Source organism: Cavia porcellus, unplaced genomic scaffold (assembly GCF_034190915.1).
Source record: "Cavia porcellus strain 051 isolate PalLab524CR breed Dunkin Hartley unplaced genomic scaffold, mCavPor4.1 scaffold_9, whole genome shotgun sequence".
Lineage (NCBI taxonomy): Eukaryota > Metazoa > Chordata > Mammalia > Rodentia > Caviidae > Cavia > Cavia porcellus.
In genome coordinates, this window is record NW_026947492.1 from 63,135,143 (window position 1) to 63,153,528 (window position 18,386).

Here is an 18,386-nt window from a genome sequence, read left to right on the forward strand (position 1 = left end):
ACTGTGTGGTTTCTCTTACATGAGAAACCCAAAATATACATAAAGAGCAAAATACAAGATTAAATAGGAAATAAGGATAGATCCTTCTTAAATGGGAAGGGGATCAAGAGATGGAGGGAGGGGAAGAAAAGGGAGAAGAGTGGAGGGAAAGGGAATGAAAAAAAGGAATTGAAATGTGTTATGAAGCTGGAGATTTAGTTCAGCAGCACAAGCGCCTGCCTGTCAAGAATGAGGTTGTAAGTTTGATTCCCGGTACCAAAAAAACAAAACAACAACAATGAAACTAAAATGTGTTATGGAGCCGGGCATAGTGGTGCGTGCCTGCAATTCCAGCACTTAGAAGGCTGAGGCAGAAGGATCACAGCAGGTTCGAGGCCAGCCTGGGCTAAAAGTGAGTTCAAGGCCAGCCTGAACCATATAGTGAAACCTTGCCTCAAAAAAGACGAAAAAAAAGTATTATGGATGGGCATAGTAGTGCATGCCTGTAATTCTAGCACTTGGAGGACCCTGGGTTACATACTGAGTTTAAGGCCTGCCTCAACTATACAGTGACACCCTGTCTCAAAGAAAGAGAGATGTGTTATGTACACATACCAACCTCATACAAGGAAAGTAAATATTATGTACTATAAACATGTGCTAAAAAATAAATGTAAGAAAGGGAACCAAAGCCAAAAAAACTGAAAAGGAAATAATGGTTGAGGTGGGGTGACAATGACTGGAGATGTGGCTCTGTACTATAACACTTGCCTAGTGTTATATTAAGATGCTAAAAATTAAAATAATTGATCAAAAGATAATTAACAAAAATAGTTACTTAAAAGATAGTTATTAGTAATATTGTCATTCTGTACTGAGCTCATTACCCTAGTAACCAAGCACCAACCACATAGTTATAAATTAACTGACTGTGTCGTCATGCTGTTCTGTAATGCGTCATCCCCTCCCCTTAGTGACCTGTGTGCTATGTCAACTTTTGTTCCCCTTGTAAGAGACAAATGATGCTGTGTCAACCATTGTTCCCTTCATGAGAGACAAATGTTCCTGGAATTGGCAGACCAAGGGCTATGAATTGGCTAACCCCCCACTGTGAAATGCCTCTGACCTCAAGCAAAGGGGAACAAAGGCCCACCTTATTTCTGTTTCTCATCACTATGTACTTAATGATCAATGAGCTAATCATAAATAAGCTATAAAAATCAGTCAAAACTCTAACTCAGTTGCACAGCTTTGCAAATTCCATCTGCACTGTGTCGCTGGGCCAGCTAAAATAAAAGCGCTTCTTTTAAGACGTCTTGCCCCTTTTGTCATCTTGGAGTCTTGCCCTGTTTTTCATCATGGGGCCCTGTTTTTTGAGTAGAGTACAACACCTAGCATGTAACAGACCATGGGCTGAAACCCCAGCACCAGAACTGTCTTAGTTACTTTTTACTCGTCGCTGAGACAAAATATCTGAAGCCCAAAGTTGGGAAAGGAAAGGTTTATTTCTTACAGTTTTTGGAAGTTTCAGTCCACACTCAGTTGGCTTCAAGACAGGCAGGCATGGCTGGGTTGCAGTTCATGGCAGCCGCCAACAGCAAGCTCAAACCAGCAAAGAGAAAGACACACCTTCTCCCTGTCATTACATCACATCCTGGCTCCACCCATATGTGGATGGAGCACTGACTATCAATCCAAGCACTAGACAATGAACCATCACAAATATACAATGCAAGCTCCTGAGGCCTGGGAGACACAAACATAAACCATGACAAGAACCAAGAAACCTGTAAGCAGTATTGGTGTTGCTAGAGCTGGAAAAAACAGTATCTGACACAGTATCTTGTTCCAATAAAGGTTAATTTAACTCTCTCTTCTTTTAATTTGAAGACTGGATTTGAGCACCTATATTACACAGGGCATCCCTGAGAGCACCTAAGTTACAAAGTTCAGTACACAGGATCCCTGCCCAGAATTACTGGAACAGGCCACATCCATATGACTCCAGGTCCCAGAGTCTAGAACAGTGCTTCTTCTCATCAGGGGTGATTCTGCTTCAGGGACACACTGCAATATCTGGAGACATACTTGGTTGTCACAGTTGGGTGAAGGGTGCTATGCTTTAGTGGACAGAGATCAGGAATGCTGTTAAATGAACACCCTACGATGTACAGGAGATAGCTCTCCAAAACAAAGAATAACTTAGCCTAAAAAAAAAATAATAATCTCTCTGTTGTGAAACCTTGGTCTTAAGAGAACACAACTGTGCTTTTGTTCTTGGTGGTCATGGATAAATCAACGAAAGACTTGGCCACTACCATGTACTAGTGCAAAACAAAACATTTTATTCAGTTTGAGAGAAACACAAGTCTTATCAATTAATCCCATCATTTCTTGGCATGCCATAAGAAGCACTTTTTGAAAGCTCTCATAGCTAATCTCAAATAGTTCATGTTTCTACTACTCAACAATAATCCTTTATAAATCATTCCCTGGGGAATTATTTGGACTTTCTTTTATACCTGTTTTTCATCACAAGGATAGTCTAAAGTATTTCTTATATATCTTTTATTTATTTATTATGTACAATATCCTTACAAACTTTTTTCCATGCCATTTTTTTTTTTTTTTTTTTTGCATAAGGATCTTTGTGAGACAGGGTTTCGCTATGCAGTTCAGACTTGCCCTACTCACTATGTACCCCTGGCTAGACTTCAACTCACTGCAATCCGCCTGCTTCAGCCACCCAAGGACAGTGATACATTCATGTTCCACATACATGTATTAATTTCTTAATTGGCACTGTGTTATGTATCGTTTTGTTTCTTATCTTACTTTTCTCACTCAGTACCATGCTTTTGGGGTCCACACAAGCTGTTATAATACACCTAATTTGTTGCTTTAAAATGTTACATAGTTTAATTATATGCATCTGTTACACTTTACCTACTTAATTTCTCAAGAGATACATATCCAGATTGCCTACAAAGCCGCATACCGTACTACCACAAGTCACACTTACATGAACACCCTCTCAGGTGCCCTCAGGAAGTATCACATGTAGGTGTTAGACTAGCTAAGTAAGGCCATCCACAATGCTGCATCAGTCTGCATACTGCACAAGTACACAATGGCTCCTTTTGCCTCTGATCCCTGTCAGCGCTCACCATTATTCAGCTTCCTAATTCTAAGCCTAGTAGGTATAAAGTGGTATCTTGTTGGGTTGGGGATTTAGCTCAGTGGCAATAAGTACCTACCTGGCAAGCACGTGAGTTCCATTCTCAGTACCCCCCCCCCCGCCAAAACAATGCCTTGGTGCTGTTTTAATGTGTGTTTCTCTAATTACTAATGATTCCAAGAATCTTTACTCATGCTCAATAGCCTTTAGGGTTTCCTCTCTTGTAAACTATTAGTGACTTCTGTCCATTTTTCTATTAAAAGATATTATCTTTTGATTTGTAGGATGTTTATCTTTTTTCAAGTTTAATCACTACCAATCACTTCTAATTACTTTTCTAGTCAGTCATCAATTACCTTTGCCTTAATTTTTAATTTATTTAGGTGTTTTGAGGTGTTATAACCTAAGGCCCCCTAACTATCCTAAGGTCTGTTCGAAGGTATAAGCCCACCTGCTGCTTCCCCTCCCCTTCTCCCTTCAAATTTAACTAGGTTAAGTTTTAACTTCCTAAAGGCCATAAAACAAAGGCCTGAGGTAATAGCTCCTCTTCCCTACCCGGTAGCCCGTCACAAATTGTGTTAATTGCATTAGATTGTATTAGATTGTACATTCTTCACAAAAATAGCTTCGTTTGTATCACAGTAATACCTGTAACTTGGCCTTACTGTAAATGTGTGTTTTCCTTTCCCTCTGGGCAAAGGATTGATATGTTAATCAATGCTCTCCCCTATAAAGAATTGTAAAATCTTACCTAATTGATATGTTAACCATTGTTGCCCTCTACAAATAGAACAGTTGTGGTGCTAAAGTAAGGTAACTAAGGTTGTTAATTGCTGTTAGACTTTTCTATTCTTTGCTAAGAAAAACAAGATTTCTTCTTATCTAAACTTGCTAGTATGAAGGGAGACTTACAATTGCCATTTCTGCTTTGTAGTGCGTCACACCCCCATCCCCCTCCTTACATTGTGTGACCAGCAGCTGTTTGTGGATTTACAAGATAAAAAGTCCTGACTTTTAGCTGTGAGGTGCGCAGTCTCCAAATTGGCTCCCGGAGACTCGTCACTAGGCCTGGATTTTACCTAATAAAGCCTTTGCTTCTCAAATTTTAATTTCTTGCTTTCTTAGATTTTATACCGGGGTCCGAGTTATCACAGAGGCAGGGCCTCACTATGTAGTGGAGGGTGGCCCTGAATTCACTATGTGGCCAGACAGGCCTCAAACTCACAGCAATCCTCCTGCTTCAGTCTCCCAAGTGCTGGGATTACAGGTATGTGTCTTCACACCTGGCTGCCTTATTTTTAATATAATCAAATGTATCAAAATTTTGTTTGTCCTCTTTGCCTTTGTCTTATTAACTATATAATCTTACCTTTCATAATTAGATCTATTAGGCAGTAAAATATTAATCCTCTTAACAGTCTCTAACTTATTCTGCAAGTATTTTGCAAAATGGGCAAACATTCTAATAAATTTTAACTTGATAAATAAATGTCTTACAATATAAGCAGTATGTGATGCCAAATGTCACATGATCACATTTGAACTAATCGTCCCCCCCCCACACACACACACACACACTGGCTGCAGAACTGTGGGTGATCGTTTCCCGCTAGCAAGAGGTTATGGTGAGCTCCTCTGCAGAGGAGGAGAAGAAAAAGGTGGAAGAATCCCTCACCAAATAAGATTAGGGAGATGTATAAAATGTGTCTGATGTATAAAATCAGACACACATGGTGAATACCACAGTGTTTCTCTGGTGTGAGAAATCAAAAGTGTAAACAAGAACCAAAGTGTACAGCAGATACTGTGAAATAGGGAAAAAAAGTTCAAATGGGAAGAGAAACAAGGGAGGGGGAGGGAAAAGGAAAAAAGAAATAAGAAAAAGTAAAAAAAAAAAATGAAAACAGGGGCTGGGGATATAGCTCAGTGGCATAAGCGCCTGCCTTGCAAGCAGGCTGTCGTGAGTTCGATCCCCGGTACCGATAAAAAGGAAAAAGACAAAAAAAAAAAAAAAAAAAAAAAAGGAAACAAAGCTTTTGTAAATAAGGAGGGGAAACGGGTTGAAGGGAAGGGAGGTGAATGGGGAAAAAATAAGCCATATTACGTATGGGTACAAATTTCTTTTTTTTTTTGTCTTTTTCCTTTTTATCGGTACCGGGGATCAAACTCACGACTGCCTGCTTGCAAGGCAGGCGTTTATGCCGCTGAGATAAATCCCCAGGTGGGTACAAATTTCTTATGAGGAATGTTACCGGTATGTACATCTAAAACGTACTGGGGCCAGGGATATAGCTCAGCGCACAGAGCCTACTTGGCAAGTATGAAATCTTAAATTCAATTTCCAGTACCAAAATCAAATAAATATAAATAAAATGTACCAAAAATTTTAAAAATACACACACACAAAAGTACTTTGCCATAAATCTTAAATAATCTTTACAACATGAGGTAAGTATTATCACTCCACATTAAAGACATGAAAACTTAGACTCAGAGATGTCTAAAGTCTTAAAGGTAGAAGGTAGTCTTACTGCTGGTTAATACAGGCTGATTGGCCTCCATTTTTTTTTTTTTTTATCCTGCATTCAACAACAGAGAGCTCCATCTTCTAATAAGTTTGAAAAAGGCTAGGTGATGCAATTATATACAGGCTCTTGGGCAATTTTTCTTCCACAGTTAGCACTTGGTATTCTATAGTTAGCGTATCTTCTTGCCAGTCAAGTTCAGCATGTTTACAGGGTACAGTAAGCAGTGACATGACAGTGCATGTTCCTGTACCGCTGCCTCATTAACTCCCGTTCACACTTTCACTTCAGGATTAACTAGCAAATATCAGTGGTTTCCTAACAGTCTTCTATCAAGTCCTACAAAGATTCCTGAGGAGGAAGCAAAGGAAATAGGGTTACCTTCAACCTTGTAACAAGTAGAACAGCCCTTAACTGCTTTCCATACTGGGGAGTAATTCCTTAAGATTCTGTTTAAAGAAAAGATTTTTAAAATTTTTTTTTTTAAGACTAGTCAAGTGCAGTAGTGAGAAGGGGGGAAAGAGTAGAACAAGGAGTTCACTCTGTACTGACTGTGAACAATCAATTAAGATAACTCACTACCTTCGGACCAGCCTAAAGAAAAGATTTTAAAGCTTAAAAAAGTAGTTAATAAAAACCACTGCATACCTATATGCATACTCACTTTCTTCAGAGTAGGTTTGTAAAACTCTTTGTAGATTAATGAACAGTATATAATTAAAAATGTTTCTAAATACAAGCATACGCCTGGCATGGTGGTGCATGTCTATAATCCCAGCATTGGCTGAGGGAGGAGGATTGCCTTGAGTTCGAGGTCAGCCTGGGCTACATAGTGAGATACTGTCTCAAAATTAAATAAAACAAATACAAGCATAGAAATGCATATAGGTCTATCAACAGATGAACAGATAAAGAAAATGTGATTATTTATATACAATGGAGTACTACCGTATCATAAATAAAAGTTGTAGGAAAATGGATGCACATTGAAACGATGTTAAGGAGCCAGGGATATAGCTCAATGGTATAGTGCCTACCTGACAAGCGCAAGGTCCTGAGTGTGATTCCCAGCACCAAAAAAAAAAAAAAAAAAAGGAGCAGGAAAGGGAATAAAAAAATCAATTAAGATGTGTTACATACACATACCAACTCCACATAAGGAAGGTAAACATTATGTACTATGTACATGTACTCATGAAAATCTTTTAAAAATATGTGGAAGGGTGGTTATGTGTGACCAAGGTTATGGGAACACAAAAGCAACAGGAAGAGATGAAATTGGGACAACTTGTGTTACGCTGCCTTTTCTTTTCTTTTTTGAGACAGGGTCTCTCTGCTGTTCAGACTGGCCTTGAGCTCACTTTGTAGCCTAGGCTGGTCTCGAACTCGCAACAACCCTCCTGCTTCAGCCTCCCGAGTGCTGGGTTTACAGGCATGAGCCACCACGCCCAGCTATGCTGCCTTTTCACACTTAACAAACTTAAAAATAGAAAACTACCTCGAGGACCAGGAATTTAGCTCAGTGGCACAAGTGCCTGCCTGGCAAGTGTGAGGTCATGAGTTGGTTCCCTGGTACCAAAAAAACAAAAAACACTACCTCTAAAAAAAGGTGAAAAAAATGAAGAAAGAACTGAAGGGAGAAGGGAGTTCTACTTTCTTTTGGTACCAGGGATTGAACTCTCAATCTTGTGCTTGCCAGGCAGGTGCTTACACCACTGAGCTAAATCCCCAGCCCAGCAGTTCTCATTCTATATGTGGCTTGAGTTTTCTTATTTTTCCAGGCTCAATTAAGTCATGTTGGCCATCCCCATTTAGTAAAGTAGGCACAAGAATCACACACTGAGAAACAAATACCTCACGAGGAAAGAAATGAGGCCCTAAACCAGATGGCTTAGGCTTCTAGATGGTTATTGGTTTTAAACAATTGGCTTTGGTGTCACATGGGCATTCCATACACTGTGACCTGAAGGTATAAATGTCCTTTTTTTTGAGACAGGATCTCCCTACACAGTTCAGGCTGGCCTTGAACTCACCATGTAGCCAAGGCTAGCCTCAAACTTGAGTGATCCTCCTGCCTCAACCCCAAATGATGGGATTACAGGCATTTGCCACCACATCCAGCTAGATGTCCCTACTTGTACCACATGCCAATACTATAAGCCAATGTTGTCTGGAATTTGTCCCAGCCCAAGGACAAAGATTAGCTTCTCTTCCTCCTATGCTCTCTGGGTTCCCTTGATGACAAACCATTTTCAGAGACAACATACAGCACAATTCAAAATCTAACATATAGGGGCTGGGGATTTAGCTCAGCGGCATAAGTGCCTGCCTTGCAAGCAGGCAGTCGTGAGTTCCATCCCAGGTACCAATAAAAACGAAAAAGAAAAAAAAAATCTAACATATAAAACATAAGACATGGGTTGAAATCTTAGTCTAACTTGTTGGTATGGCCAACACTCAGGCTATGAGAATTGAGGTACTGGTCTCAACTCATGCCTCAATCCTCTGGGCCTCAGTGTCTTCATTTAATATTGTATTTACTTCATATATCAGTGGTGACAAACCTATGTCATGCATGCCATAGCAGGTTGTTTGCATTACTGAAAACTAAAAAGTTTGCCATCACTGTCACAAGCTATTAAATAGTTTAGAAGAGTACAGTATACATTAGATGCCATCACGCAGTTTATAGGCCCCTTGGCAAAGCTGACCAAATCATAAGAGGCCTAAATAAGCATATAGTAGATAAACATGATCATTTAGGGATTAAGACTGAAAGCCATGGAGTAAAATTATCTGAGTTCAAATAGCAGTTTTATCACTTGCACAAATTACTTAGCCTTTCTATGTCTGTTTCTCATCTGTAATTGGCGAAAACAAAATCGTGCACTGAGGTTCAATTGAGTCTATATATTGAAGTGCTTAAAATATTAAGAACCAGTCCCAAAAAGAGAACCAAGAAGAGGCTAACCCCTTCCTGTGAGCCTGGGCGGTTGTGAGCCAAGTCAACCCCTTCCTGTGAGGTAGAAGCGGTAGCAGGCCAGACCAACCCCTTCCCATGAGCCAGCCAGTTTGCGGGACTGTAGACAAGAAGTGCCAAGCAGCCCCTGCCCACCAAGCAACCAGCTGATTCAGAAAAACACAGGCTGAGATGATAGCCAGTAAAGTAGAAAAAAAGAAAAAAAAAAAAACCAACTTAATGCCTACATTGTCTGAATGACTTTGCAGGCCTAAAGCCAGTAGTCTGGGCATCTATTTAGAGCATAACAATATGCAATATAGCAACTATGGGGGATTCCCCTCTGAAGGTGGTAGCCACTGTTAATTTCCTATTATCTTGTTTTAAAGTCTTATATTAATTTCATTGTTTTGTTTGATTTTAGGATATCTGATGGCCTGGGCAGCTATTTTAAAGATAAGATATATTATGGTAGCCATTGTTGATTTCCTATTATCTTGTTTTGAAGTCCTGCATCACTTTCATTGTTTTATTTTGATAAGTTTTATTCTGTCCTGTTTGACTTTACTATGACCTGATGATATGGGCAGCTATTTTGAAAATAACAATATATAATATGGTAGCCATTATTGATTTCCTATTACCTTCTTTTGAAGTCTTGTATCACTTTCACCTGTATAATTTTCACTATCTTGTTTTGATTGGCTTTATTCTGTTTTGTTTGGTTTTATTCTTTAAAATAAAAAAAAAATCTTAAAAATGAAATAAAATAAAAAATACATTTAAAAAAGCATTAAGAACCAAATAAATGTTAAGTAATGTTACTAAAATGCATCCCTGTCACCACCTTCATAGTTCAGACATAGCAGTCAGAGGCAAGATTCCCTGGCTGTGCTTAGAAACACATATCTGTTATTCTTGCTAAGTACAACTATTATTTTGTGGGTGTCTATTGTGCTTTTATGTTTTAGAAATATTGTTATTCTTGAAGGACTGGGGGATTTAGCTCAGCGGCCTAAGCGCCTGCCTTGCAAGCAGGCAGTCGTGAGTTCGATCCTTGGTACCGATAAAAAGGAAAAAGACAAAAAAAAAAAGTATTGTTATTCTTGAAAAGGCTAAAAGCTTATAAGATAATAGTTTTAAAGAAAACTAGTACCCTGCTTACCTTGTCCTAAAACAGAGTAAATACGATTTGATTCTTTTTAAATTTATTGAGGTTTTTGTGGCCCAATATACAATGTATCCTACAGAATGCCCCATGTATACTTGGGAAGAATATATATTCTGCTGTTGTTAGGTAAAGTGTTCTTTGTATATCTGTAAAACCTACTTGGTTTGCAGTACTGTCCAAGTCCTCTACTACTTTAACAATCTTCCATCTGGTTGTTCAGTATTGTTCAAGTCCTCTACTACTTTAACAAACTTTTGTCTTGTTGACTACCCATTACTGAAAGTGAGGTACCAAAATTTCCAACTATTATTTATAGGACTACTTTTACTTTTGATTTTATAAAATTTACTTCACATGATTTGGGTCTCTGTTAATCACATATATAACTGTTACATCTTCTTGGTGTATTGAATTTTAATTAATGTATACTATACTTTGACTCATAACTTTTTCAAATTTAGGTCAATATGCACTCTACCTTTTTCTTGGTTGTCATTTGCATGAAATATTGTTTTTTCATCTCTCCTATTACAACTTTACTGGTTTGGTTGTTGCAGTAATACAGATTAGTGGGATCTACATCTTACTTATAAGGCTACTTACAAGTTTGGTTTTCCTAATCAAGTGATCTTTCCCATCTAAATGAATAGTTTCTGATGAATATCTACTTCATGAATCTGTTCCATGATTTTTAAATGGGAGCACCTTTGTTTCTGGCTATGAATATAATCTCATGTTCTATCTTTAGTTTCATCTACTCATAATTCACCATTAAGACAGACAGACAAGACACACAAACATACATGTGAACACGCATCCCGCTATTCACCATACCACATGAAAAGTTCAGGCTATTTTCTCTGCCTATAGGTAGTCCACATTAGGCTGGGCCCTGGAATATTCTGGGTCTCTTGATAACTGACAAAGAAGTGAGAGGCAAAGAGGCTTACATTGTAGGAGCGGGGATGCCTTTGCTTCCACTGCACCAAGAGCAGCTGAGCTACCACCAAGGTCGCGATGAGGATGAGGACCATTTCAGCATGCATGGCTTCATGGCCACGATGTTTGGCATGCATGCGCGCATGTTCAACCCTGAAAGCCAAACAGAAGAGGTAAGCCAGGTCAGGGATGGTGTGATGATAAAGGGGAAATAGTTCCCAGGAATATCCTACCAATCTGTAGCTCAAAATATGCTCCTGTGCTTCAAAACTGAACGGTACCATCCATGCAAATTAGAGGCTAGAGGGACACATGCCCTACATGACCAGCATTTGGAGACAGAATAGAGGTTCTATGGACCCAGCAACAAAACTCCCCTATGCGGATTAGACGTGGGTAGTCTATTGCTTGTCTTTCATGACAGAACCTTCTAATGCCCTTCTTGCAGCAAGAAGGAAAAATCTATTCTCTTGCCCATTTTAGTCCTATTTCAACCTGTCACTGGAAAAAGAAAGTAATCAGAGAGCTTATTGCCATAAACCTATAGAGTCTACAAAATTTATGACACCAATAATGGGTAACAGTGCAAATGTGTGCTGAGTCCAGAGTAAAATTTTTACTCTATTCATCCTACCTTCTGCCAGAGAGATCTTAAAAATGGTTAAAATCTAGACTGCTTCAACTATATTCTAATACAACAGTGACTTCATCAGCATGTATAAATAAATACCACAGTTTCCTCAAGGACTCAAGAAAGTTCAGTAATTATGCAATGCACCCAAAAGTTTTTTATAAATCTAAGGTCTTAAGGTCTTAAAGACTGGCAGCTAGTGATTCACTTGGTCAATACAGCCAAAATCTTCCTCCAAAAGCAATCATCCTACCTCTCTGGGTCAGTGAGCAACAAGGTGAAGAACAAGGAAGAAGTTAGAGAGAAAACTGAATCTAAGTGCAGCCTGCAGTCAGGAGCTTTTATACAAATTATTCATATATTAGAGCAGTGAGCAAACCTTTTAGACCTTTCAACAATAAAAAACAGCCTACTGTGGTATGCGTGCCAAATATTCGGCACCACTGCACCAGAGTAATAGGAAAAAGACAACATAAATGATGTCTTCATGGAATTTCTAAGGGCAACAAAAATAATTCATTTCCAGAGGAATAAATTATGAGTAGAGAAATGATAAAGCAAATACAGAAAAATGTTAATAGTAGAATGTAGGTGGTAGGTAGAAACGTATCAATATATAATTCTCTTAATTTTGTATACAAATAAAATTTTACATAATACAATGCTAGGAGAGAAATTTGGTGAGCAAAGTAAACAGCCAAACACCAGTTAGCCTAAGCATCTAAGAGTTCATCTTACACATTTTTTGTCCACTTTGAGTGGACAAAAAATAGAATCAGGAGCCAGAAACTTAGGCTCAGGTTCACCTATCAGGCCTTGGCCAAGAAACCTTACATCCTTCCACCATAATTTATTCACGTATCAAAAGGAGTATGTGTCTGTTCTTCCTGCCTCACATGGTTGGTGTAAGGGTAGGTTAAGCTAAAAGAATACCAGATACTTAAGAAAGCCTTAAAACTGGATGTGAAGGTACATTTCTATAATCCCAGCTACTTGGAGGCTGAGACAGGAGGATCACAAGTTTGAGTACAGCCTGGAAAACTTAGTGAGTCTCAAAATAAAACAAAAATGTTAGGGATGTAGCTCTTACATACATGAAATTAATCAGTGGTACTGAATTTAATCAGTAGTACTACACAGAAGGGAAGAGAAAAACAAAGAAGGGAAGGGAAGGAACCTAAAGATTGTAGGGAGTTATAAGGATAGCAAGAAACTGGGTGCAGTGGTGCATGTCTGTAATGCCAGCACTTGGAAAGCCAAGGCAGGAGGATGACTGAGAGTTCAAGGTCAAGGTCAGCCTGGACTAAATAGCGAGACTCTATTTCTGAAGGAAAAAAAAAAAGCAAGAGATAAGCTTCTTATTCTAGTAATACATAACTAAATGGGTATATATAACAGGAACTCAAAGGATGTAGAAAAGACCAGAGAAATCATTCAGTTCAAATTCCCACTCAATGCAAAAATTATTTCTCATTTTTTAGGGACAGAAAGCTCACTACCTCTCAACGTATCTTGATTAAAAATACTTCTGCAATGTATCAACTACTGTTATTCTTCTATTATTGTTGTGAAATTTTGCTTTATTTTTTTCCATAAAATTAAAATAAATAAATAAAATAAAAATACTTCTGATAATGAGTCAAAAATGTCTACCTTATTACATCTTCAACCATTGTACCTAATCCTCTACCCTGGAAAAAACAAAGGACACAGCTACTTATCTTGCCCAATGCCAACCCTGAAAAAATTTATCATGACCTTATTAAATCAGCAAAACAATAACAAAACCCTCTCCAGTTCCTAACTCCATCTTTCTGTTACCTTTAGGTTAACACGTCTAATCTTTCAACCAGTATTCGTGTTAACACTGATGTGAAGACTTAAAGCTGCCTGCCTTCTCTTAGATGACCCAGTTACAGATCATACTAAGCAGTGTGTAGAACAAAACAAATGTGTCCTCAGCAAAGCATAGCATCCTGGTAGTGTCATTTTCCTTAAAAGAGCAGCTTTCTGGGAACATCTTCTAAATTATTAAAACCATACTGGTAGGGGCTGGGGATTTAGCTCAGCGGCATAAGCACCTGCCTTGCAAGCAGGCAGTCGTGAGTTCGATCCCTGGTACCGATAAAAAGGAAAAAGACCAAAAAAAAAAAAAAAAAAAAAAAAAAAAAAAAAACCAAAAACCATACTGGTAGTTGAGGGATAAAACTGGTACATTTAGAAATTAAAGTCAACTAAAATATGCTGGGTTTGTCATATGAATTGGTATTTTAGTCAATCTATATTTTAATAATTGATAATTTTAATCTATATTAAGTTTTCTCATTATTACAGCTTATTTGGTTGATTTCAGCTCATTGGTCAGCCACCTTTTATGAAATCTGTGAGCGACATACTCTTAAACTCTTTTAACTGGTAAGAAATCATGAAAAGAATATATGTGCTGGGGTTGGGGATTTAGCTCAGCGGCATAAGCACCTGCCTTGCAAGTGTGTGGTTGTGAGTTCGATCCTTGGTACCGATAAAAAAAGGAAAAGACAAAAAAAAAAAAAAAAAAAAGAATATATTTGTTGATTTTTTTCCTAAAGTAAGTTAGTAGCAGAGGTGAAATCAGAAGGAATGTCTCCCATTTTTCCAACCAGAGCTCTCCATGCTGTATCACAGATAATGACAACAACATTAATGATGATAATCACCTTCAAAAAAAGCAACACTTACTAGATTAGAAGCTCACCACGCGCCAGGCACTGTTCTAAGACTTCCACATACATTAATCCTTATAGCTCTATAAGGTACAGATACTGTTATGATCCTTACTTTACAAATGGAGTAAATGTAGGCAGTGAGAAGTAACATGCCAGAGATCACAAAGTTAATTGCAGAGATGGTATTCAAACCCAGATGGATAGTGGCATGACAATACCTGTTTATTCCCTAACACAAAGGGAGTGACCCAAGAATGACCCAGATATTTGGACTGATTCCAAAAGACCTGTCCAGTTGTACGTCATTGCATCCCACAGACAAGGAAGAAAAAAACTCAGCTGAGATAACCTGAGTTTCCAGCTTATGGGGCCCACACTGCCACACTTACCTCCACTGCTCTTCTGGTGAGAGTTCTGACATATCAACCTGTGGAGACACCACCAAAAATAACACACTCATCAATTTTTTTGCATGCGAAATATGTTTTATTGTTCTTTAAGAGTGCAGGGTTTCATATAAATCAGGCTGCACACCTTTTAGCAATCTGACATTTTTCAACATCTCAAACTGACTTCAGCTAGCAATACTTCATTAAACCCAAAAGAAAAAAATTATTTTAATTTGAGGGGGGAAAATCTATTTCTGAGAACAATTAATATTAGTCTGTAATTTAAGATAAAATGAGGGCTAATGTTTCATGTCACTTTATACATCCTTCTCCTTACAAGGAACCCAGAATGTAATTCTCCTAACTCAGGTAGGCACTAATACTGATGGAACAGTAAGGACACATGTACACCCACATGTACCCACACACACACAAATGTAAAAATTCCTCCACACCACAAAACTCATCAAACAGAAAAGCTTTGTGACAGCGCTGACAAAAATCCTTGGAGTCCAATAGTATATATGAACCTCCAGAGGGTATTGATGGTTTGATCTTAAATCCATGTTGTCATTGTCATTTTAATAAAAATTTAATAAAATTTTTAATCTATTATCATTTTAATAAAAGTCATTGCCATTTCATTTCAGAAATAAAAGAATTTTGAATTGTAGTATCATTTTTTACTTCAAATTTCTAGAAACAATGTCAAAAAGCATTATATTGTTTTATTTCCTGGGGTGAGTGAGAAGATAATCTATAGGTTTGCATTTAATTAAAGTCAAGCAACTCTGGCAATAGGAAACAGATAGCCAGACTACACTAAAGTATCATTTGTGTGAGATGAGGTCCCAGTCCACGCCCACTGACCCAGCCGATGCTCACAAAATGGACACGTATGGCTCTGCACAGTGACTTCCAGAGGACAAGATCACTCTAAGTCTGTATTCAAAGACTTAGAAGTAGGCTACTGTTAAGAATGCAACAGTAAGAGTATAAGAGCCCTGACAGTATCCTTCCACTTGCTCCATCAATATTGTCTGGTGTATAACTACCCTCTGGAAATGAGAAGATAAACAGCTTCTCTATATCAGCACACTGAATCTGCAAAAATGCTACTATTTCATTTCACAGGTAACACAGTCCCTTTGCTCTTCACTGGGCTACTTGATGTCTCTCTTCTACCCTGTATAGTCTGTGGGCATACACACAGTAGTCACTGCTACTGATTTTTCTTAATCTCAAAAAAGAACCTGGTAAACAAGTAACAAGGCAATTAGTAGTTAAACTGTACACACACAGTACAGTTTGAAAAATAACATGGGCATTTCCCAAAACCAAAATATTGTGCATTTGCTGTTGTTCTTCTGATTAGTTCTGAAAATTCAAAATATAAGTATGTTCTAAGGGCTGGGGATTTAGCTCAGCGGCACAAGCACCTGCCAGGCAAGCGCGAGGTTGTGAGTTTGATCCCTGGAACAAAAAAAAAAAAAAGTATTTTCTAAAATTTTTTTAAACTATCAGCATTCTCTGACATCATCAGAGAATCAAAGTTTTGTTTTTTGTTTTTTTTCCAGTCTTGAGATAGGGTCTGGCTAGGCAGTTCAGGCTGGCTTTTCGTTCACTTTGTGGACTAGGCTGGTCTTGACCTTGAAATGATCCTTCTGCCTCAGCCTCCCAAGTGCTAAAATTATACGCATGTGCCACCATGCCCAGATCCTAAAATCAAGAGTTCTGATACAGAACTGATACAAACAATTTTATAGTTTTTAGAAAGTGTGCTAATTCTCTTCTTGGATATATCTTTAGTGATGGTCTAGAGTCAGAGTGTTCAGGAAACAAGCTTTTGTAATACCCACTTTGCTTCCCTAGTTGGGAAAAAAGAACTCACAGCTAAGTTCTTTGAGGCAAAAAACTTATATTCAAATGCAATTTCCTCACTAATTTACTTAAAGGTTCTTGGCTATTTTGCCTAATGTTAAATCAGGATTTTGAGGGAAAAAACCTAATACAAACACCCCATTATTAGTAAAGACTAAAAACTACCTGGATCATTAAATATGTGTATATAAAATCATTAGATAACTACATACATAGATATATAAAATCATCATGTACCTGTGAGAGGTATTTTTTCCTAAAAGTTCACAGGGGAGCTTAAAGCTATCAGACTGTACACAAATATTTAGCAATGAGGTTTCTATCTAATCTACAATGTATATTGGGGAAGGAGGAGACAAGCAAAAGGAGAGAGAAAACATATCCTTTTCTTCCCTAAAAAAATGCCCAACTGCAGGAGATCTATGTGCCAAGCATAAAGAGTATGCCCCCAAAACAGATGGTTTAGCACAGGTTAATATTCTGCTGATTTTCTTTAGAGGCTATCCTCAAAAATAAAAAGACAGGAGATTTTAAAATAATTCAATCCTGGCAGAAACTAAAACTCCAAAACTAGAAGCAAAATTATTCTTCATTGAATTCTTCTTTGAGACAAGGTGTTGCTATGTAGTTTAGGCTAACCTTGAACTCACTATGTAGCCCAGACAGGCTCAAACTTGTAGCAATCCTCTTGCCTCAGCCTCCAAAATGCTGAGATTACAGGCATGCACCACCATGCCTGGCCTCTTGTTTATATTCTTTCTACTGAATACAGCAATGCCCAATGGTATCTCTGACACATAATCTCATCTCAGGTTGGTATTTCTCCAGATAAAGTAGCTGTCTAGAATTGAATGCAAACCTTCTTTTTGCCTTATGAACTTAACTGCACTCCACATTCAGTTAAAGTAAGTGCAACCAATACAATGCCTTTCACAATCCTGCAACATCTGGTTTTCAACAGTTCAGCCATCACTTACTACTATATGATAGGGGATGGTGCTCTGTCATCAAATGGCCAATCTAGAATGGGGATTCCTTCTTTTCCTGCTGGAGCTTCACTTGTGGTACCACAAACTTGAACCAAATGTGTTGCTACTTATCTGACTTTTAATATTTAGCATAAAGTGATTTTTCCATGTTAGTGGTCCATTCCTTTCAATGCTGAGTTTGCCATTACAAATTGCTACACCATATACTAGTAGATGAAAAATAAGATTATCTCCAATTTTGGCATTATGATTAAAGTTTCAAAATCACATCATACAGAAAAAATGTTTACTTTTTTTAAAGCCAACTATTTCTTTTTTCATGAGTTTAGCTCTTGCATCCCCCCCCCTAAAATTTATTAGGACATGTTTGCAATACATTTTTACATTCCTTGTGTGGAGCTGGTATATGTTAAGAACACATCTTAATTCCTTTTTTTCATTCCCATTACCTCTACTCCCTTTCCATCTCCATCTATCTGATTCCCTTCCAAACTGAAAAAGGTCTCCCTCCTTCCCATTATTTTTAATTGTGCTCTTTATAATCCTCATATGCAAGAAACCATACAATATTTAAGCTTGTGTGTTTAATTTACTTCATTTAACACTGTGGACTGAAAGTGTATCCATTTTTCTACAAATGATTCAAGTTTGTCTTCCTTTATGGCAGACTAGTACTCCAATGTATATAAATACTTTTTCTTGAGCCATTTATCTGTTGTTGGACATACAAGTTGCATCCAAGATTCAGCTATTATGAATTATCTTGCTGTAAAAATGGGTATGCGTGCACTACTGTAATATTAAGTCTTTAAAGATACCTAAGAAGAGGAATAGCTGGAATTTCCAGTTTTAATTTTTTACGGGATTTTCGTATTTCATATTGGCTTTCATAGTGGCTATACTAGCTTACCTGCCCACTGACAATGTAAACCCTCCCCCATTATTTCTGGGGTAACTTGAGATCTCAGTGTTTTAATTTATATTTCCCTAAGAGACAACAGTGTGGGACATTTCTTTTCCTGTTTTACTTTGTTTTGGTT

At 37.9% G+C, this 18,386-nt stretch overlaps 1 protein-coding gene across 3 annotated transcripts in view; it reads right to left on the reverse strand.

Annotated features, from left to right (window-relative positions):
* The window catches only part of Rnf121 (ring finger protein 121), an 80,870-nt gene that overhangs the window by 34,297 nt on the left and 28,187 nt on the right, over window positions 1-18,386 (reverse strand). For 2 of the 3 annotated variants that reach the window (XM_003463378.5, XM_063256580.1), the window contains exons 2-3: window positions 14,477-14,514; window positions 10,763-10,904 (exon numbers count right to left, since the gene is read on the reverse strand). In XM_003463378.5, the coding sequence (XP_003463426.2) occupies window positions 10,763-10,904; window positions 14,477-14,514 (180 nt within the window). Of the gene's footprint in view, window positions 1-10,762; window positions 10,905-14,476; window positions 14,517-18,386 lie in introns of those variants that run through there. The other variant, XM_063256581.1, reaches the window with a different exon arrangement.